Source organism: Carcharhinus amblyrhynchos, chromosome 3, assembly GCF_965287045.1.
Source record: "Carcharhinus amblyrhynchos chromosome 3, sCarAmb.v2.hapA, whole genome shotgun sequence".
Taxonomy (NCBI): Eukaryota; Metazoa; Chordata; class Chondrichthyes; order Carcharhiniformes; family Carcharhinidae; genus Carcharhinus; species Carcharhinus amblyrhynchos.
In genome coordinates this window covers 126,056,783-126,076,198 of record NC_137326.1, presented here as the reverse complement: position 1 = coordinate 126,076,198, position 19,416 = coordinate 126,056,783, and the positions used below count along the sequence as shown (strand labels likewise).

At 41.0% G+C, this 19,416-nt stretch overlaps 1 protein-coding gene across 2 annotated transcripts; it reads right to left on the bottom strand.

Annotated features, from left to right (window-relative positions):
• Positions 1–2,185: 2,185 nt before the first annotated feature.
• On the bottom strand, positions 2,186–17,653 carry zic1 (zic family member 1 (odd-paired homolog, Drosophila)). Of its 2 annotated transcripts, XM_080185968.1 has the most exons (7): positions 17,297–17,653; positions 16,270–16,349; positions 9,125–9,256; positions 7,694–7,759; positions 5,468–6,449; positions 3,743–3,906; positions 2,186–3,275 (listed from the first exon to the last, which is right to left on the bottom strand). In XM_080185968.1, exons 4-7 carry the CDS (start codon positions 7,718–7,720, stop codon positions 3,078–3,080), a joined length of 1,371 nt encoding a protein of 456 aa, XP_080042094.1. In that variant the 5' UTR covers positions 7,721–7,759; positions 9,125–9,256; positions 16,270–16,349; positions 17,297–17,653; the 3' UTR covers positions 2,186–3,077. The 2 variants fall into 2 exon arrangements, with proteins under 2 accessions (XP_080042094.1, XP_080042096.1); XM_080185970.1 differs by lacking the exons at positions 7,694–7,759; positions 16,270–16,349.
• Between the last annotated feature and the right edge of the window lie 1,763 nt (positions 17,654–19,416).

Genomic DNA, 19,416 nt, shown 5'->3' with positions numbered 1-19,416 from the left:
GAAGTTACTATCCTGTCCGTGCAATACCGCCACTTGCACAGGTTCAAAACACACCGTGCCTTACACGCAAACTTTACCTTGTCAATAATAGGCAGTTATTATCGCAGTTTCCCACAGGGGTTCCAACGTGTAACTCCTGCATATTTGTTTTTATTTCCTAATATTTCATGAGTGCTAAGAGCAAAATAAAAGGGCATTTTTTTTCCTACTGACACTAACCTATAGAACAGCCTCAGAACCGGTTTAATGTTTACAAACAACACGGTCTCCTGCACACCCATAGCTGGCTTGCAATGATGTGTATTTTTGTCACCCTTAACACTAAACACGTTCACTGAATGATTTTTTAATTTTTTTTCCGAATGTTTTATTCCAACCCACCAACTTTGCTGGTCCTTTGCTACTAACATTGGCAAATCCGCAAATAAATAAAAAACATTCAAACGTATCTTGGCCTATGCAGCAAGAGAAAACTCTGCAAATGACCTTTCTTATGTTGTTGCTTAGCGAATCTCCATCTCACTGGCAGCTCAGTCCTCACGATCCTTCCTTCTGCAAGGTGGCGCTCTATGATTTGGTTTTACTTTGAACACTGCGATGGCTGACTGTTACTGGCTGCTGAGAAGATTAATTTCAAAAAAGTGCCATTATTCGCGAACGTACATAAGGCCACGGCTTGGTTTTACCAAAAAAAACCACAAGCTAATGAATTACTAAATATCATAGTTGAAACGTATCCTCGTTGGTGGGAATCAGCATTCTGCGCACTGCCTGTTAGGCAGTTAAGGTTATTCCAACCGCTGTTGTAAAACACCAACATTACGTTTCAGACTATGATTGCTGAACTAATATTTACGAATGTAATTGCATTTGGTGCTACATTGCGCTTTCTGGACCGGATGGACTTATCTCTTTCTCTAAGCCGTTTGCTTACCATATAGCACTGGCCTCTCTAACCCTAATCTTCGAATAAGCAGTTAAACTATCAATCTCACCTCGCGGAAGGTCAGTTTCTGTTATGTACTCTATGGACATCACAAGCATTCGTAACTTCAGCTAGCATGATGATTTGTGTTGTCTGTTGATATGTTGTCTGCTTAATGGGGCGGTCATGCAAGCTACAATGAAGAACAAAGCCCAACAGTTCCAACAAGCGTAGCTAAGTTAGTGGAAGCAGTATTGCCTGCAAATCTATCAAAGTAAATAGCAAAGAAGACAATCTGATTTAGTGAAACAGGCGTTCGGCTACAGTCATTAAACATAAGTAATTTAGATTTTTATTTTTTTCCCCTCACTTAGCAATTTCTATCAGAGCATCTTGGAATGGAACTGGATTTTAAAAGCGGATGGGAATTAAATAAGGAAAGGCGCATAAAGAAAATCAGATTACATAAAATAAATTGTGTTCTTGTAGATTTAATTTCGCACTAAGTGGTTGGGTTTAGAAGCATTGGTTATAATTCACAGAAAAGAACATAAATTAAAAATGATTTCAATTAATGCCAGCTATGAACGATTGTAATTGCAATGATATGAAACCACGAAGGCCTCAGCTAATGGTAAACACGCATTTCCTGCCCTTCTGTATGAAAAAGTTTGAGAAATCTGTCATAATTGAATCTTTAAAAGGTGCTTGCAATGAGGCCTAATTAAATAGATATATTTGAAAATTCTTTGGCTTTCAAAAATAATGCAGTATTTATCAACGCAGTTCCAGAAACAAACGTGTCTAAAAGAGGACACATTATTCTTTCGCTAACTTCCTGTGAAGTCAGGCGGTTGTCTTTACCCGGTGCATCAATTAAATGGCAGCGTTAATATTTATGTCGGGAGGGTAATCTTTTTTCATCTCTAATATTTTATGGCTGCTATTGCAAGCTCTGAAAAGTTAATTTAAAATATTATTATATAGTGAGCCAAAATTTGGGTTTTATAAATTTAGGTATGAATACTAATTACGTAATAAGCTAATATCAGCAGGGGATGCTTGCATCCATCATTTTTATATTTCCAAAGGCAGTTTTCTGATGGCTTAATAGAGATGAATCCAGCAATGTATATTATGTGTATATAATATATATTATATATATATATCATTTTACTCCCTGTTTCCTTGATTATTATGTGACGTGTAACAATTTGTGGTATGAATAAAAATACTGAATGCAATGCATTGGATTTTGGAATCTTTAATATTGTACGAAATGTTATGGAACAGTTTGTAAACTAGGTTTTACATACGAATGCATCTTTCATAAATATCGAATATCTGTAACACGTAATACCGGTAATTTACGTACATGCGGATAAATATGGAGATTGGGGATATATACATAAATTTATCGCAACTGCGAAGGCAATGAAGAGATAAATTTCTTATTTTGCTTCAATATCAAGTCTTACATAAAACAAAGTTACATTTTAACACGGAGTTCCAAGCTTGCACTACGATTTTTTTTGACATAACAAGCAACACTTTGAACACTTCACTATTCCGACTAGACTTTGGGACGAAAGGTTTGCACTGGATACAAAAAGCACATTAATAACAATAGTATCTGCTAGCTTTCTGATGCTCAGTTGAGACTGAAATACAAAGTAATTCACATTTTGGTACACATCGACTATAGTAACTTTTTTTTTGCCATCCATAAACAAATAGTTGCGTTTTTTTTCCAACCGTCGCCCAGATATGCAAATACCACGTTGACAAATCCCCTGTGATATGCCTATGTACAAGATTCAAACATTAGACTTTTAAACTAGTAATTCTATATTTACAAAAACGGAAAGAGCAAAGGCCGCTGCCATAGAACACATGCAATTTCAGAGCTTTGTCAGTCCTTTCTTAAACCTAGCACTAGGCAATGGCTAGTGAAATAGCATCGTCCTACATGCATTTTAAAATTCGCAACTATGGAACCTTTCAAAGGTTTTGGTTTCTTCCTGTATTATTCCTCTCGGCGTCTATTGGCAGCTTTTTTTTGTCTTTGATTCCTCGCGATCGTAACTTTGGAGTCTTTTTTGAAAAGTTTTGTTTTGTTATGCTTTTGTGTATTTTTTTGATGTAGGTTTACTTAAACGTACCATTCGTTAAAGTTCGATGAAAGCGTGCTGTGGTTGGATGTGTGGTGGACTGCAGACGATGTTGGGGACATTGAACTGTTGGTCTGGTTTTCTGTTGTCGGCGACACGATGGTGGGGGGTGTTGAGGACTCGTAGCCAGAACTTGCCGCAGGAGAGGGCTGTGACCCTTGAGAGGATGCTTCGTGGACCTAGCAAAGAAAAAAAAACATCCACCATGTAAGGCTTAGACAACCACGGCGTTTGTGTAAAGCTTGATTAAGAATCTGAGAAGTATATATTATACACATGCACAATAACAATGATAAGGCATTTCAAAAAATCCAACTCTTTTTTTAAAAAAAATCTGCTCTAATATTCCAAAATTGCGAAGCGACAAAGTAGCAAAAGGAAAATGCCCGAAATAATTTCACATGAAGCCGAAAACTGCTGTAACTGTGAACGGTGTGCAGGTTTGACCTATGATAGAATAAAATATATTGAGCAGGCAAGGGATGGTATCTCTTTAATTTAATGTGCAGAGTGTGGAAGCTGTCAGCTATTGAAGATGACCATTCAATTTCCTTACGCCCTCAGCGTTGTACTCACTTAATGCAACTGTAAATATTTCGCAATCCCACAGAGATGATTTTATTTATTTATTTTTTAAAAAAATTACCTTCATGTGTTTTCGTAGAGAGCTGGGATGAGTGTAGGACTTGTCACACATTTTGCAGAGGTACGGCTTGTCAGAAGTGTGCACGTGCATGTGCTTCTTCCGATCGCTACTGTTAGCAAATCGCCTGTCGCAACCTTCAAACTCACACTTGAATGGTTTCTCGCCTATCAACGATGACAATTTTTTATTAATACAATTTCAGCTCTTCTCAAATTCACCACTCATATGTACATATATACATTAATATCACCTTCCTTTACGACCTTGTATATCTCGAGTTTACAAAAAGAAAGCAAAGCAAAACAGGCACTCATTTTGGAATTCCCTCCCGTAGGCATCTGCGAACATGCCTCGCAAACCGTAGATTTCCGCAGCGGTATTTATTTATTTTTTCTAACCTTTTTTTAAAAAATATATGTGGTGCACGCAGCTGGGAATTTTATGAAGAATGAATAAGGTTGATTAATAAATGTTGATTCTTTGCTTAATTTGTGACATCGTCAGTGGCTGGTTGCACTATGTTTGCAGCTGCCGTGGCGCCCTTCACACGAAGCTCTGACTTGCTTTATTTCCCTTTGAAAATTGCGGTGATGCGTTGAATAAAGTTGAAAAATATGTAACAGAACAGTTTTAGGTTTCTGATTCTCGCACGTAATACCGTCCCTCCCCGAAACAAGCTCTTGCTTCTGTGGTGAACCTTTGCAACGCCAACGCTGAAATGGCGATTTCGAAAATGTAACGAGGATTTGCTAATGCCATTAACGTTTTCGCTTTAATTGAACCGTTTCCAATTCTGTTTATTTAGCGTAGGAGTTGGTGGACATCTCGTGCAGTGAAGTGAATTGTCGCTAAGTGCCCCTGGAGGTTTTATAGTCGAGAAAGTGTTAAATCCCGACTTTGCAAAATCTTTACAACTACCTAACCATTATGTGTCATTAACATCGACATTGTTGTCGTGTGCTATTTTCTCCACGGCCGCACATTGTGAACTAAGTTTTAACAAGACTGTAAGCCCTAGAGAGCCCAAAATGTATGTAAAGGTATACATATATTATACAGAGATATACGCACACACACGGACATATATACTACAGTATGCATACATACACAGACAAATACATACGCACAAATATATTTAAATATATGCGCCTGCGTATAAAAAGTTAGCATTGCAGTTATATATGCACGCACTTGCAAACACATACAGATAGATATAAATATTCAAATATAACATAAGACAGAAAAGAGGAAGCGAGAAACAAAAATATACACTCCAGTTGCTGCTTGCGAATTTCTAACGAAACTAAGCCAACCAGCAAGTGGATAATTCCACCCTCAAAAAAAAATTAAGCTTGGTGACAATTTAATTAAAAATAAACACATCACAATATATCTGTAGCTTAACCATTTTCCGTCAATGTTGGAATCAGTAAGCAATGCATTAAATGTCCTTGCAGGACGGCACAGAATCTAATAACATTCTACATGTTTAAAAGAACGGCGCCCACAACATCAAAAATACAGAGCTCAGGGAGTTAAGGGAAATCAAAATACTTAAACATGCTAATTTTATTCTGATATAAATATTTATCTACACACGCATCTACAACACGTTTACAAAATAAATACTTGGAGTGTCCCATTTATTTTTTTAATGGAAAGTATGATTGAAACGGCTATAAATGCTTCGTAGTATTTCATTCTCTCTAAATACATTCGCCATACCTGTGTGAGTTCTTTTGTGGATCTTGAGGTTTTCTGATCTGGCAAAGACTTTGCCACAGCCAGGGAATGGACAGGGGAATGGTTTCTCACCAGTGTGGACTCTGATATGATTCACAAGTTTATATTTGGCTTTGAACGGCTTCCCCTCTCTTGAACACTCTTCCCAGAAACAGATATGATTCGACTGCTCTGGTCCCCCAACGTGTTCCACTGTTACGTGAGTAACCAGTTCGTGCATCGTGCTAAAAGTTTTGTTGCAGGATTTTTTAGGATTCGTCAACTGTTCGGGCTCTACCCATTTACATATGAGTTCTTGTTTAATGGGCTGCCTCATGTAACGAAAGAAGGCCCCGGCCCCATGGTGGGCCGCCATGTTCATGTTCATGGGTCCATAGCTGTGTAGCTGGGTCGAGGCGTAGTGGTCCGATCTGGGACTAGTGACCTGGCTGTATTGGTCTGCTCTGCCATACATGTCCCCGGAAAAGCCTAAGCGCATTTGGCCGTTCATTACATGTGCATTGGGAGAAGCGTGGGTCGTCGCCTGCTCGTGTAGACCCGGGAAGAGTAGGTGCCCCGCAGCGTCAGTGTGTCCATGGGGTCCCGCAAAACTGCCCGCAGCCGCCGCCGAGGCGAACAGGCTGTGGCCGGCGCTGGCAGCCGCCGCCGCCTCCCCAAAGCCCCGATTGCGAAACAGAAAGTCCCGGGTCGAGTTGAACGCTGCGCTGCTGTACGAACTCACATGGCTGGGATGGTGACCGAGAGCGGCGGCGTAGCCTGGAGCCTGCGACGTGAAGGCAGTTTGACCCGAAGCGAGATCGTGAGTGCTGGGGCTGATTTTAAAAGCACCCATCCCGTCGGCGAAAGGATTGATCCCCAGCCCCACTTCCCGGTCGTTGACATCGCCTGTTGAGTGATGTCGGGATGTTCCGAAGGTAGTCACTCCAAGAGTAGGGTACTGAGGTCCAGCGTCCAGAAGCATCGTCTGGCGATGGGGGTACAGAAGCAAAAATGATACAAATTTTGTAACAAAAAAAGAAGCTACACACAATTCACAACGAAACTTGCTTAATACAAAATAGTCTCAGAGTCTGTTTGGAGGACTTGCAAAAACTCCTTTTTGTTTCCCCTTTTTTTTCTCCCCTCCTTCTCCCTCTCCTCTTCAGCGTGTGGGAATTTGCTGAAAGGTATTTTCTTCCCCCCTCTGCAAACGCAAATCATGCAATATTGTCTTTTGCGGTTTATCTTCCTGGGGAGAAACTTTCACCTCATCAGCCGGGCGGTGAGCTCGAGAATGATAGCGGCAATCATTCCTGCAGATAAATGAATTGAAGAGACAACACCATCCCCTTGATGAATGGGAGTTGGGGGAGGAGTCACGTGGCGGAGGGCGTCCCTGTCCATTGGTCAGGCCCGTGCTGCCCCGTTGCGCCAGGCCGCCAATCACAGACGCCCGCCCTTGCTCCCGCCGCCTGATTGGCCCGCTCGCCTCATCAATCCCAGGTATTGTACGCGCATGACAGTGGCTCCTGATAAATTATTGTCGAGTCCAGATTCCCCTTTCTTTTTCACTCTCTCTCTCTTTTTTTTATAGATATAATATGGGAAGAGGAGTGGGGGGGGGGTGATGGGGGGGCTGGAGGGGGAGAGAGGAGGTGGGGGTTGGTGGTGCAAAGAGAGTACTGAAGAGGGAGAGAGAAAAAAAACTCTTGTCTTCTTCGACTTCACAAATCAGTCACCCCTTGTCATGCCTGCTTGAGATTCGTTAATGTGCCACAACTCCAGACGAGGGGGGAAAAAAAAGCGGGCGGCTTCCTTTGTTGTTCAGTAGCTTTTTGATCGCCGGTGAAAATTCACTTACCCAGATGAGTGAGCAAAAAGAGAAAGAACACTCTCTTGAATTGGGTTAGGAAAATGCATATGTTTGGATTCAGTGCAAACATACAACACTTGGTTGTTTTTTGAAGGCGAAACCCTTGATTAACCTGTCTCTCCCCATGTAAAAGGCGACTGAAAACATCTTGCTTGGGCCTTTTTTTTAAACCACAGTGACACTGAATCGCCCCTATACATATCTATAGGCTCCCGAACAATTGCAGAATAGCTGCGAGTAAGGATTCCCCCCTTTAAAAAAAACAGATTTGCTTCTTTCATCGATTACGGACAAAGAGAGCGAAAATGCGTTATGAATACTCTCAGCTAAGAAAAAAAAATGTAGCTTATTTCCACCTCATGTTTTAGTTTATTCCTTGCCATTCACGGTCCCAAATTTGTTAAAGTCCATCTTCTGTGTTTCTGCAAAGTAATTTAATTATTTACGTGAGGCCATTGGTTTGCATATTCATTAAGTCTAATTATATTCTAGTAATAGAAACGTAAAAAAGCCAACAAAGAATCGGAATCGTTCAATTTACCTTTTGTTCGCCACTTCAATGGATTTCCTTGAAGCTAAATCTGTGTGTTAAAGTCTTATTTTATTACAAAGCAGCCTTGCCGCATCCTTCAATAATTATCTCCGTTAGCAGACCATCACTTTTTTGAAGGGCACTTTGAATTAGTTGCCGTGTTTCCTGTCTTCCCACTTCAGCATTTTCCCCCCTTATCGAACAACACATTTACACGAACACCCTGGCTTGCTTACGTTTTACATCTTAAAGGTTTTCATAGAAAGGTACAACAGGTTAATCTTTAGTGGGGGGAAGGGGGAGGAAAAATACTGTTCGCGCGGAACTATTGGCGCAAGTGTGTGGCAATGAAGTTCCAGTTACATTTTTCAGCCGCATTTTTCTACAAGGAAACAAGTTTAACATTAAATGTTAGAAAACTGAGGGGAGGGATGGGGGGGTGCAATCTCCACGTTTGCAGCGTTGCAGCATCAAAGGGTTTAAAATGGGTGGCTGTTAAGTGCATATTCCCAATTTACGACGACTTGAGGCTGTGCTCATTTTGCTGATGACTATTAGGGCGGCGTGGCTGCTTGCTAGAGAATTCCAAGTGCAAGTTTTTAGGTGCTTTGACGGTCCTTATGCGAGGGTGTTGCCAGTTAACCTGGCTTTCCCGATGCAACAGATCCCAAATTTGCAGTGCACATAATGAAATGTTTTTTTTCGCACTGCTTCGGTCCTTGTATCTGCGCCCCAAGAATTAAGTGGAACGCGATATTGCCTTGCTGAGTGAGTACAATAGCTAACATCACGGCATTGCTCTAAATGATGCAATATGCTGAAAACATGGATATTAAAATCACAGCAGTCTAGTAGCAGAAGCAGGCGTAATTTGATTCAAAAAGATTTACTGCGCGCTGATAGAGTGTGCAAATTCTAAAGGGACACTTTAAGAGTATGAAAAGTAAACGTTTCCCATAGCATTATCTTTGGGCTACCATCTCCGAATATACAAAGAAGGGCTGATTTTAAAAGTTGTGGGATGGTGGAAGTTATCAAGTGGGATTTGCGGCGCTCTCCGCAGGAAACGCAGGCTGCTTGAGTTCAAAGCCACATGCACCGACGTGACATATAAGCCATTAAAATATCATCCTGACGGCTCATTTCTGCTTCATCATACATTCCCTAACTGCTTCCAGAAACCTTGAAAAGGAGAAATGAAGAATGGCTACCTAGACAAAGCTCCAAAGTAGATTTTTTTTTACTTCGAAGTTACCTGAATTAAACGATCGAAGGCATCTTCTTCAACAGGTGGAGGACGGTAAGAGAGGCACGTGTATTCGACTGACTTTTACTAAACGACTCCTGACCTCTGAATTTCCATCATCTTTCATGTAAATGCAATTGACTAAAAAGAGAATGGAGATATCAGTCAGATTTTTGTTTCCTCAGAATAGCCCTTGTCAGGGGCCATCATGTTGTAATAAAAGCAATCTAGGTGCGAATGGCTCTGAATTATACATTTCCATTCGAATGCACTTGTGTGAACCGATATTTTGCCTCGGATTGTTTTCAGTCGATGGATAGCAAAGCAGTTAGTTGTTCTGTGGAAGGGAGGGTCGTGGGGGGAACGTTTGCCTCGGGGTTGAAGTGTTAGTTTACAAAAAGAATTGTTTTTACTCGCTTTAAAACGCTGGCTATTTTCATCCAGTCCGATTTAAAATTTAAATTTGATTTATACCTCGGAAACGAAGTTAATCGTTCAACCGTTTATTTGCGACGAACATATATATCGCGTACGTTGCTGTCATTAAAGTGGAGTTTTACAACTCTGCGCATTTTTGTACCCAATACGGTTTATTTTTCGGACGCGCGAATGTATATTTGGAAGTTCTTCAGTTTGTGAGTTGAGCAACGCGTGACCTTTATCCCGCGTTCTCTTGATAAGTAAACGCTTTTGAATATTTGAGATAATGAATTGGTAGTTGCGTCCACGCTCTCCTTAAACACAAATTCCCACTAATGGAACGCCATTTAAGTGAATTCAATTGTAATGCAAAAGTTATCTTGCAAATTTGTTCCTGATGACTGACCCCAGCACCGCATGTTTAATTGATATCTTTTTCTTCTCTCTCTCCAGATCTGCTTTTCCTCATTGTTCGAAATGCACTAATGCTAAATGTCACCCCATAGTTTAGGATTTTTCTCATACAGTTCCAGGGAGTCACATAGTTTTTCTTTTCCCCCGTTTATCATACTTATCACTGTTAAAACTGATCCCAATCAAGTTAGTCAGTTGGCTTTTGCGCGCAAGAACAGCTCTGAAGTCCCCGACTTTTGAAATACCATATCTTTTGACCCCTGACCCGTGACCGACCACATGTGCCAGAGTCACACAATGCCACACAATGCATACCTCGGAAAATATTAGCTGTGTTGAAAGAGTCGTTGGCTAAAGTGGGTGACAATAGTTCAATACATATACACGCTCTTTATTTGGACCACGGAACGGAATGCAATTTTCCTGCTATTAAATCTATTCGCTAGTTAGGTACGTTGAGATTCCGGTGTTGGGTGCTTCTTTGATTTGTTTCTCATGTGGCTGTGTTTTAACTTTCTTTTTCTTATTATTATCATTCAGGCAAGCGAGATTATGAATCATTTTTTTACACGTGCACTTAAATAAATCCTCATCAAAGCAACCCCAAAATTAAACTCATCGACAAGAGATATCTGGGCAAACTCAAAAAAAACCCTAGCTCCAGTCAAACTTATTAGTTCTAATAGTGCCCAAAGCCAAGCGTTTAAACATTTTATTATACTTCCGATTAGACAGACACTCACATTTCTAGTATTTTGTTTCAAGTTGCCCGTGGCTTTGAATTAAAATTCCTACTGCCTGAGGTTCGCCTTAGAAACTTTGGGCGGGGGGTATGGAGGGGGGTGGGGGGATGAGTGGGGGAAGTTTGAAGGTCACCCTTGCCTTTACCCATTATCCGCCTGCTTGCCTTGAGATCTGTGCATCACATCACTGTTAGAGATGTGATTGGTACTTTGACCGATTTGTTGTACAAAGATATTTCCATTTTTTGGAATTACTTCCAGTGTGTGTCTGAGTGTGTGTGTTTGTGCGTGTGTGTGTGTGTGTGTAGTGTACACACATATATTTACTATATACATAAATATATAGAGAGAGAGAGATAGAAAGAAATTATCTACATAATATTTTCACGTAAATTTCGCGTTACCAAATTTACAGGTCCTTTACGCAACGTATCGGGGTGCCCCGATGTTGAAATAAAATATTCTGACACTAGTTCCTTTATCTTATTTTGCTGAATTTATTCTTGGGCTGTAGATGGTTTAAGGATTGCGTCAAAAGTTCAAAGCTAGAGATTTCCAACTTTTTTGGAAAGGACGAACTTTTTCCCCATGCATTTATTTTTCGATGTGGACAACTGTGGAACAATAAGTGTGAAAGGCAATATTACTGGACACACTCCTGCAGTTTTGAAATATATACTTTCCACCCACTTAACTAAAAAAAACACATCAAAAACAAACTAGCGTAAAATCCGCCAGGACACGAATATTTTCACATTGTATGTGGAAGTTCACCAGATTTTCTCAGTTCTGGGGTTGGCAGACTGAGTTCATGAGGACATTCTACCGCTTAACCATCAGCAATATTAGGTTTAATATTAAGGACACAGACCTAGAGCAAGATCTGAAACGTCACAACTATATTCTGCAGCTAGCATGGGATTGGGCCAATTTGGAAAAATGTGTAAAAATATAACAAAAATAAGAGCTAATAAGTACTATGGCGGTTTATAGATCAATAATTTATTTGGAAAATGCGTTCACACAGTAAGTCTTGTTATTGGGTGCAGTTTACATATAAGCAGCCTCTCAGTTCTTCAACAGGACAAAATGTCATCCCATTAAATTTAGCCAGGTATCCAGAGCTACGCGAGCTAGTTACGTTCTTGTGGCTTAGTTACCTGATTTGGAGAAATTGAAACCAGTAATACAAGCTAATCCTGTTATTTTGTTAACCATGTTATTTATTTAAAGAGCAAATGTACCTTAAAGCATCAGCCCACTAACTTTCAACTTTGTTTTACTGGATTCGTTTGATCTACCTATCTATCTAAGTATCTGGGAGTTCAGTCATCTGGTTGTGTATTCGTCTGCCTCATTATACCAAAAAGTTATTACGAAAGCACTTTTTTTGTAGGTTGTCAAACATCCCGTTGTGTTGCTGGCCTGTTTGAGGCAATATAATGCAAGAGAAGAATCTCGGAATCCCTTCCAAAATTGCACTTAGAGTGAAGGGTGCCACTATAAGAAAGATTTTACATGTCTAAGCATTAATTTGAGAGACTACTGATGCACAACACACACACACACACACACACTCAAAATCATGTTTCTAAAATAGAGTTGCTTCGGCACAGTTTTTTGTTGGAAGTTCTTTCTATTGATATAGTTTATTAAAAACTGAAACTGCCAACCCCGGTTTTTCCCCCTCAGAACTGTTTAACACACTATGTCCATAATCAAATCCAGCCGTCACCAGTTTTAATACAAGTGCGACGTTTAACATCATCAAATTGTGAACTTGCAACTAACTGCAAAATTCGAATTGCACCCATTGAAATACAGGCCTGCTTGCGACTGAAATAACTGTTCATTTTTAATAATTCCCGTGATTACGTTTAAAAACACTTCCTTACTGAAGAACTGCTTCAGGTTTTACCATGGCATCATTGCTCCCTCAGTATATGTAGAGGAACTGAAAGTTGTTATTTGCTCAGTTGGTAACTTATTAACATGTAGACTTACACTATCTTCTGCATAAACCTGAATACGGAATTGTTTTAAAGCAATCGCTGCCCCTGACGAGACTACCAGTATAAAACACTTACCTATGGAATTAAGATCAAACACAATTTTTTAAAGTCCTCTCTTAACTCGTGGTTTTCAATCTCCAGTCTCTATCGTTGTCACTTGCAGTGTTTTATGTGGTCACATACTGTACAAATTAGTGACAGTACATCCCACAAGCAGCTGTTTGCTGTAGTTCAATGTTCTCTGCATGGCAGTACTAGAATTAATATTTGACGACCATCGCATTGTAACAACAACCTTCGACCCAATGTGCCTGGACTGCCATATTATTCCATGACACTTGCATTCTTTAATTTATTTACGGACGGTTTGAGTGTAATGAAAATTGGACGCGTATTTGGATCAATTCAAGTCTGAGACTTTGATCTCCGTGATAGGTTTATGCCCCCTTATAAGTATCAGGGTTACAGGTATCTACATTTCAGTGCTTAATCACAGCCACGTACAGTCAGACCCGAATCAGAGAGAAAAAAAAACTTTCCAAAATTAGAAATCGTTTGTCAACGATGGAGAGGTAATGTAGAAATCACCAGAAATATATTTGTCGATTTGTTGTGGCCAAAGCTAATGGACTTTTAAGTTGGGGATAGGGGATGTGGGGGGTGGGGGGTGGTGGAGCTGGGGGGGTGGGGGGGATGGCAAGAGGATGACCGCAACTTTGAAAGTGTAGACTTGTCTTCACAATTATTCTGTACTAACAACACAGTGGGACAAAAACCGCACAACTTGTAGGCCTACTTAAAGCCATCAGAACATTAATATTTCTGACAATACTAAAATCGATATCGTTCAGATTTATGGAATTCACAAATGTGCGTGTTTTTTTTTCAAATTAGTCGGTGATTGTAAAATGTTTAAAATATTGTTCACAAATGTGTTTTGCGTCAGTCACACATTTAACCCTGTGAAATTTAAATAGTGCCGCTTATTTGTGTAATAATCCTGCATTGATCCAATCGTATGCACATTATATCGAATGAATTGTGCAAGTTGTTTTATTTCTAGCTCCTTTCCTTGGCTCTTAAGAGTTCCAACCATTCACTGCTGAGAGGTGACCTAGACCATGATGGCTATCTCCACGATCAAAACAACAGGTAAATTAACTTGCTATGTGCATGTTTTTTTTCTGAATTGGAGTATTATGCTTGAAATCTCGCAATATTCTGTATAATTTAGTATCTATGTGCAGCATGTTTACGCCGTGGTCTCTACTAAAAGTGAAAATAGTGATCTTAAGTGACATTTATATATTATATGTATATATAGAGAGAGAGTGTGTTCCTAGTATTCTCCACTATGGTGATAACTTGTTATCACACCCTAACTTCCGCCGATGGGAGTAACTGTAGCGCTCAGTGAAACAAATGCCTCCTTCCGTCCAGACACTCATGGCTATGGATTACGACTATACTGTCCATCGAGGTTCCCTAGCCTTTTACTGTTTCAATTGCTGTCAAACATGTATAATAACATATTTCTTCTTATTTTGTAGCTGACGTTTTCAATATTGCATGAGTACATAGCAGGTATGATGTCGTTACTGAAATATTGCCAGGGAAAACAAAACAATGAAACCAATCGGTGTTGCTTGACGAATACTTTCAATAATGTCATTAACCAACCAACAGCCTAACAGTTATTGGTACATAAAATTAACATCGTGAGTTACTAGGGGAGGGGTCTCTATGCGGCATCTTACATAGGACAATTACATATATATTTTTAAAGGTAATAATAAACCGTCAATGCAGTAAATGTAAAACGCAACCCTACTTTCAGTCCTTTATCTTGTAACATACTGATGTCGCTTATTGAAATGTAAAGTGTATCATTCAGTACAGCACACTTACTGGAGTTGCTTTATCTAGGATAATACCCTTGTTTGAATATTGTTTCTTAAAAGGGACTCTTTGCATATTTTGCACATAAGCGTGCTACAGGACTTGTTTTTAATCAAAATTCTTTCACAAATATTTACAAAATGCACATCGATGAAGGCCAAAATGTACCGAATTCTAGCTGTTATGTATGGCAACTAATGTAAGCCACTCACAGCTTGGCTGTGTAGAGTTTTTCCTAGCAATTAGATGAACTAGCCCATTCTGTTTTTCAGGTTTCATGATCCTTTCTTTTGACGATTTCGTGGGGAAACAATTACCGTTTCCCAGAAATGTAGTTGGATCATTGTATCTGTTGACACCAGGAATCAGTTGATTCTCAGATTAAACCATATGATTTAAACTGCAAGCATGTACAAACCCACAGATATGCAACCAAGCCAAATTAATCTGTAGTAAAAATGAAGTATTTCCTTGTTCATTACGCTAAGCGTTTGGTGGGTGGGTTGAAAGGTACAAGTATAACGCATGGAATCTTGGGAATCTAAATTACTAGGCTTCTAGCTGTTTTTTTTAAATTGAGCTTCTGATTAGGAGGGAATAAAATATTGCATCAAAACTATGCCAGAGTTGAGCTTCAGTAAAAAGAGCGGGTTTCCCTTAAACTGTTAATTTCAATGCATTTTCCGAAAGCAAATTTTGCCAAAAAATAATTTAATTTGGAATTTACACTGCTCAGTTCTGACTTAACCAAAAGCAAATACCACGCCTATTTGTTGCATTTCCAATGTTTTCTTTTCCCGCCGGGCTTCACTTTACACTAGGGTTTAATCAAAGTTCCTTAGCATCTCTGTTGGATTTCTTTAGTGCTGATCCTGCAGTCTGCAAACCTGGAATTCTGCAATAATTTCCTGTTTATAATGGGGTGCAGGAAGCTGTGAACTGCCCGCCATAAGAAGGATATAACGTCTGCCTCGTATTATTCTGTGACATCTTAATCACATAGTGAAATATCCTGTCGGTAAGAGAAGTAGTAACGCGCTAATTTCTGAGGAATTTTGTTTGGACTACAATATAAACCATATGTCCAGCAAAAATAAACTTTTCCACACTTTATCGACGTTTACAATCTTTGCAAATGAATTAAACGATAGACTGGAAGGATCAATTACGTGAAATAAAGAGGGAAACTGAAGAACCCTCACTTCATCTGCATGCTTCTGTATAATTGCATTATTATGGCACTGTACGCATTTTATACTTAACTAAAAGTGCAAAATTTGCCATCTGCCAAAATAGATATTGACAACGAAGGAAAATAAACAGCGTGACCGGCAATGCATATTGCATATCAAGAATTCTTAAAAGTCAATTGCAATGAACAATCTCGTGATTGTCTTTCAACAACTTAAATAAGATAGGAAAAGTCAGAGGTCCATGTCACGTTACGTGGAATAAATGTAGAATTGTATAGTATAACAACATTACGCTCAGTCACACAGTGCAAATTGGATATTTTACAATACGTTTACTTTAGAGATTCCACTAATCTAGATTTAGGCTGTAGCAAACATTGCTAAATTTCAACCTGCATATAAGCACTGTGCTCTTTTCTAGGGACCGTCGCTCGCGACTGACAAACTGCTCGAAAGACAACGGGTAAACTGACATCAAGGTGGGGACTTGACCAGGTATGCAGCAGCACAAGTGCGAATCCCAGTTTAAGCCTGCAGTGTGAAGCCCTGGAGGCTGAAATACAAACGTGTCAACAATCAGAGACCCATATTGCATCCTTCTCTATTACACGTTAGAGCTTTGGAGTGTGTTGGGATGGGGGCAGGAGATGTGTGTGTGGGGGTGGGGATGGTGGGGAAGGGGAGTTGATGATGGGGGTTAGACACTCCAGATTGTGCTGGCCATTAATTCGGTTTGGGATTCCGAATGATGGTCTGAGGCATAAATGGTCTGAGCATAAACATTGAATGTGAGCAATTGAAACACTTATTGTAAATAATCGCGGGGGGGGGGGGTGGTGATGCACAGAGTTATGCAGCTAGCAATGCAACTTTAATCTAACCTTCGCCGCACAACATTAAATATCCCAAAAGCCTTTGGAGATCGTATCAGAAATTACTACTAAACAGTGAATATGAGTCAATTACATTTTTCGCATTATCTGAATGGCGTGTCTTCAGTTTTGGGGTGTGGGGGTGGGGTGGGGTTGATGTTTACAAATCCAGCGAGCCCTTCATCATATTTAACATACTTGCTATGACTGCGGAGAATTGTTGTGGACAACTGTGTGATTGTTTTCCCCACTGCCGTGCCCCTACCCCTCCCCCACGTGTTCTCATTTGATCATACTTTTTTTGTGGGGGGGGGGGTGGTGAGAAACATTTTTCTTTCTTGTTCTGAATGTTTTACTTGACTCTGGGTATATTCCTCGCACGTTTGGCATTACTTACGTCCTTCTGCTTCTTTCTTTCCCCCCCCCACCCCCAACACCGCATTCCCCCCCCCCACACACACACCTTAAATTTGCTATTTCTCTCTCAACCTCCCCCCCCCACCCACCCACCCTTTCCCCATATCACCACCCATCCACACCACTATCCCCCCCCCTCCACACCCCACCTCCCTCCCCACCATAAATTTCTGTCCACCCTATCACTCACAACTCCTTTTGAGAAACCTACCTTTTCTCTCTCTCTCTCTCTCTTTCTTGTATTGTAGGTATGCCGTGTGCTAGACTGCAGGCTTCAAGCTCTGTCGCCAGATCAGCTTAGAACGACGGCCTAAATCCACGGGAAAGCGCAGCATCGGGGTTTCCGCTTCCCTTCTGCTGAGCAAATCTGAGAGGGGCTACAACGTACATATTTGAGTTAGTGGCCTGGTTTTTTGTTACCTTCCCCTTCGTTGTTTCCAAAAAAAAAAGACGCTAAACTACTTTTTTTTTCTCTTGCACATGCACGGTTTTAGACAGGCGTATGCAGTCAGGGCGAATATAAAAGACAATATGCAGTGAGGACAAGTTACAGTTGCGGGCATATATGTTGGAGTGTGGAGGGAGGGGGGAGGTGGTGGGGGTGGGAGGGATTGCGGCTAGCATCACGTTCTGGTATTAGAGGAAACATATGAAAAAGTGAGACTGATATATGGAGCGCAGTTCGGTCTAAAAAGCCTCTCACTCGTGTTTACGTAGACAGAGGCGATCTACTGGCAATTTATCATTGCCCTATCTGTGTTTTTGTTTTGCAATTCCTCTCCATAGTACACTGCAAGTCCACTTTTTTTCCCTCTTCCCCTAGCGATGCGAGTTTCCTTTTCGCGGACCGCAGCATTTACACATTCTCGCAGCACGGTGTACTTTCGCCTTCACAAACTTGAAATTGGAAACAGGTTTTCTTTTTGTTGTGGGGGGGGGGGGGGGGAGTGTAAAATAAAAGGCAGCAAAATGCCGATTGTATCCAGGCGGCGATCCACAACTGTCGGCGATCCGTCCAAACACAGCATTGAAACAAAATGAAAACTTGCCCTCTCCAAAAAAAAAAGAAAGCTCAGAAGATAAAACTGTCCCAGCTTCCCCCCCCCCCCACCACCTCCTCCATCAACCGCTCCCCCCGCCCCCACCACGTCCCCCTCTGCCGCCATCCCACATCCCTCCACCAGAACCCAAACTTCCCCGGATTCTGGCTTGGGGGAAATGCCCGCGGGCTGCAGGCAGAACTCAAAAGTTAAGTTCCCTGAAAAAAAGTTAACAGATACCACTGACTTGGGGATCTCTTAGATGGGCTGCGCTGCTCGGAAGAAGAATTCGGCGTCCGATTTTATCCGAAAATAAAAGGGACCGTAACACGCCTGGAAGTCGGGAAAGATTAAACAAAAACGACTAATTTCCCGCCCGAGCGTAACAGACCGTTTTCACTTCAACTCTCTAACCTCCCTTTCTCGTCCAGTTAAAACTTCGATTCTTAACGTTAGTCGCAGGGGTTGGGGTGGGTGAAATTTAAAAAAAAGCCTTTGGGGGTGGGTGGGGGGAGGTGGGGGGAGATGATGGGGACGGGGATGCGGCCAGGGATACCGCTAAAGAGATGGTGATATCTGATCGGGCTTGGGATAAACTTTCCGACTCTCCTAACTGTACATTTGTTCGGGCAGCGTACACGGGGCACATAACACCTCGTAAATTATCAAACTTTACTGCTGCGCACTCTTGTTCTCTTTAGTCTAATAGACGGTTCCAATTGAACCGCTCCGAAAAAAAAAGTGCCCAGTGGGTGCCTGTTAATCAGGAACATACCTAATTTAGTTTCATAATTTAGGAAAACTTGCATGTGCACACAGGCTAACAACTAAGGAGTAACCTTCAGCGAAAAAAACCCCGTTAAATCCTGTCCCAATTTATCGCAGCTTGATGGATCTGATGCTAACCGCCTCCCACCCACCCCCTCTCAACCCTACACCCCCCCTCCCAGAAATGAATTACAGCATGATCAAGTGTCTAAGAGGGGGGCTGGGGGGCGGTGGGGACGCTAGTCATTCATTCTTTGCGGTTAAGAGAGAAAAAGCCAACTCCCATCAACTTTAAGAAAAAAAATCCTCATTTTATTTATTTAGTTTTGTAGAAAATCGCTGAAACACGAAACCGCCTTCCACTCAGAGTTAGTGCTAATAAAATGAATATGTTTGAAAGAAGCCAACCAAAAAAAAAACACATCCCCCAGCCAAAAAAAGAGACTTTTCAGTGTTTCTCTCTCTCTCTCTCTCTCTGTGTCTGCGGCTCTCCCCTCGCCCCCACCCCCAACCACTTGGTGGA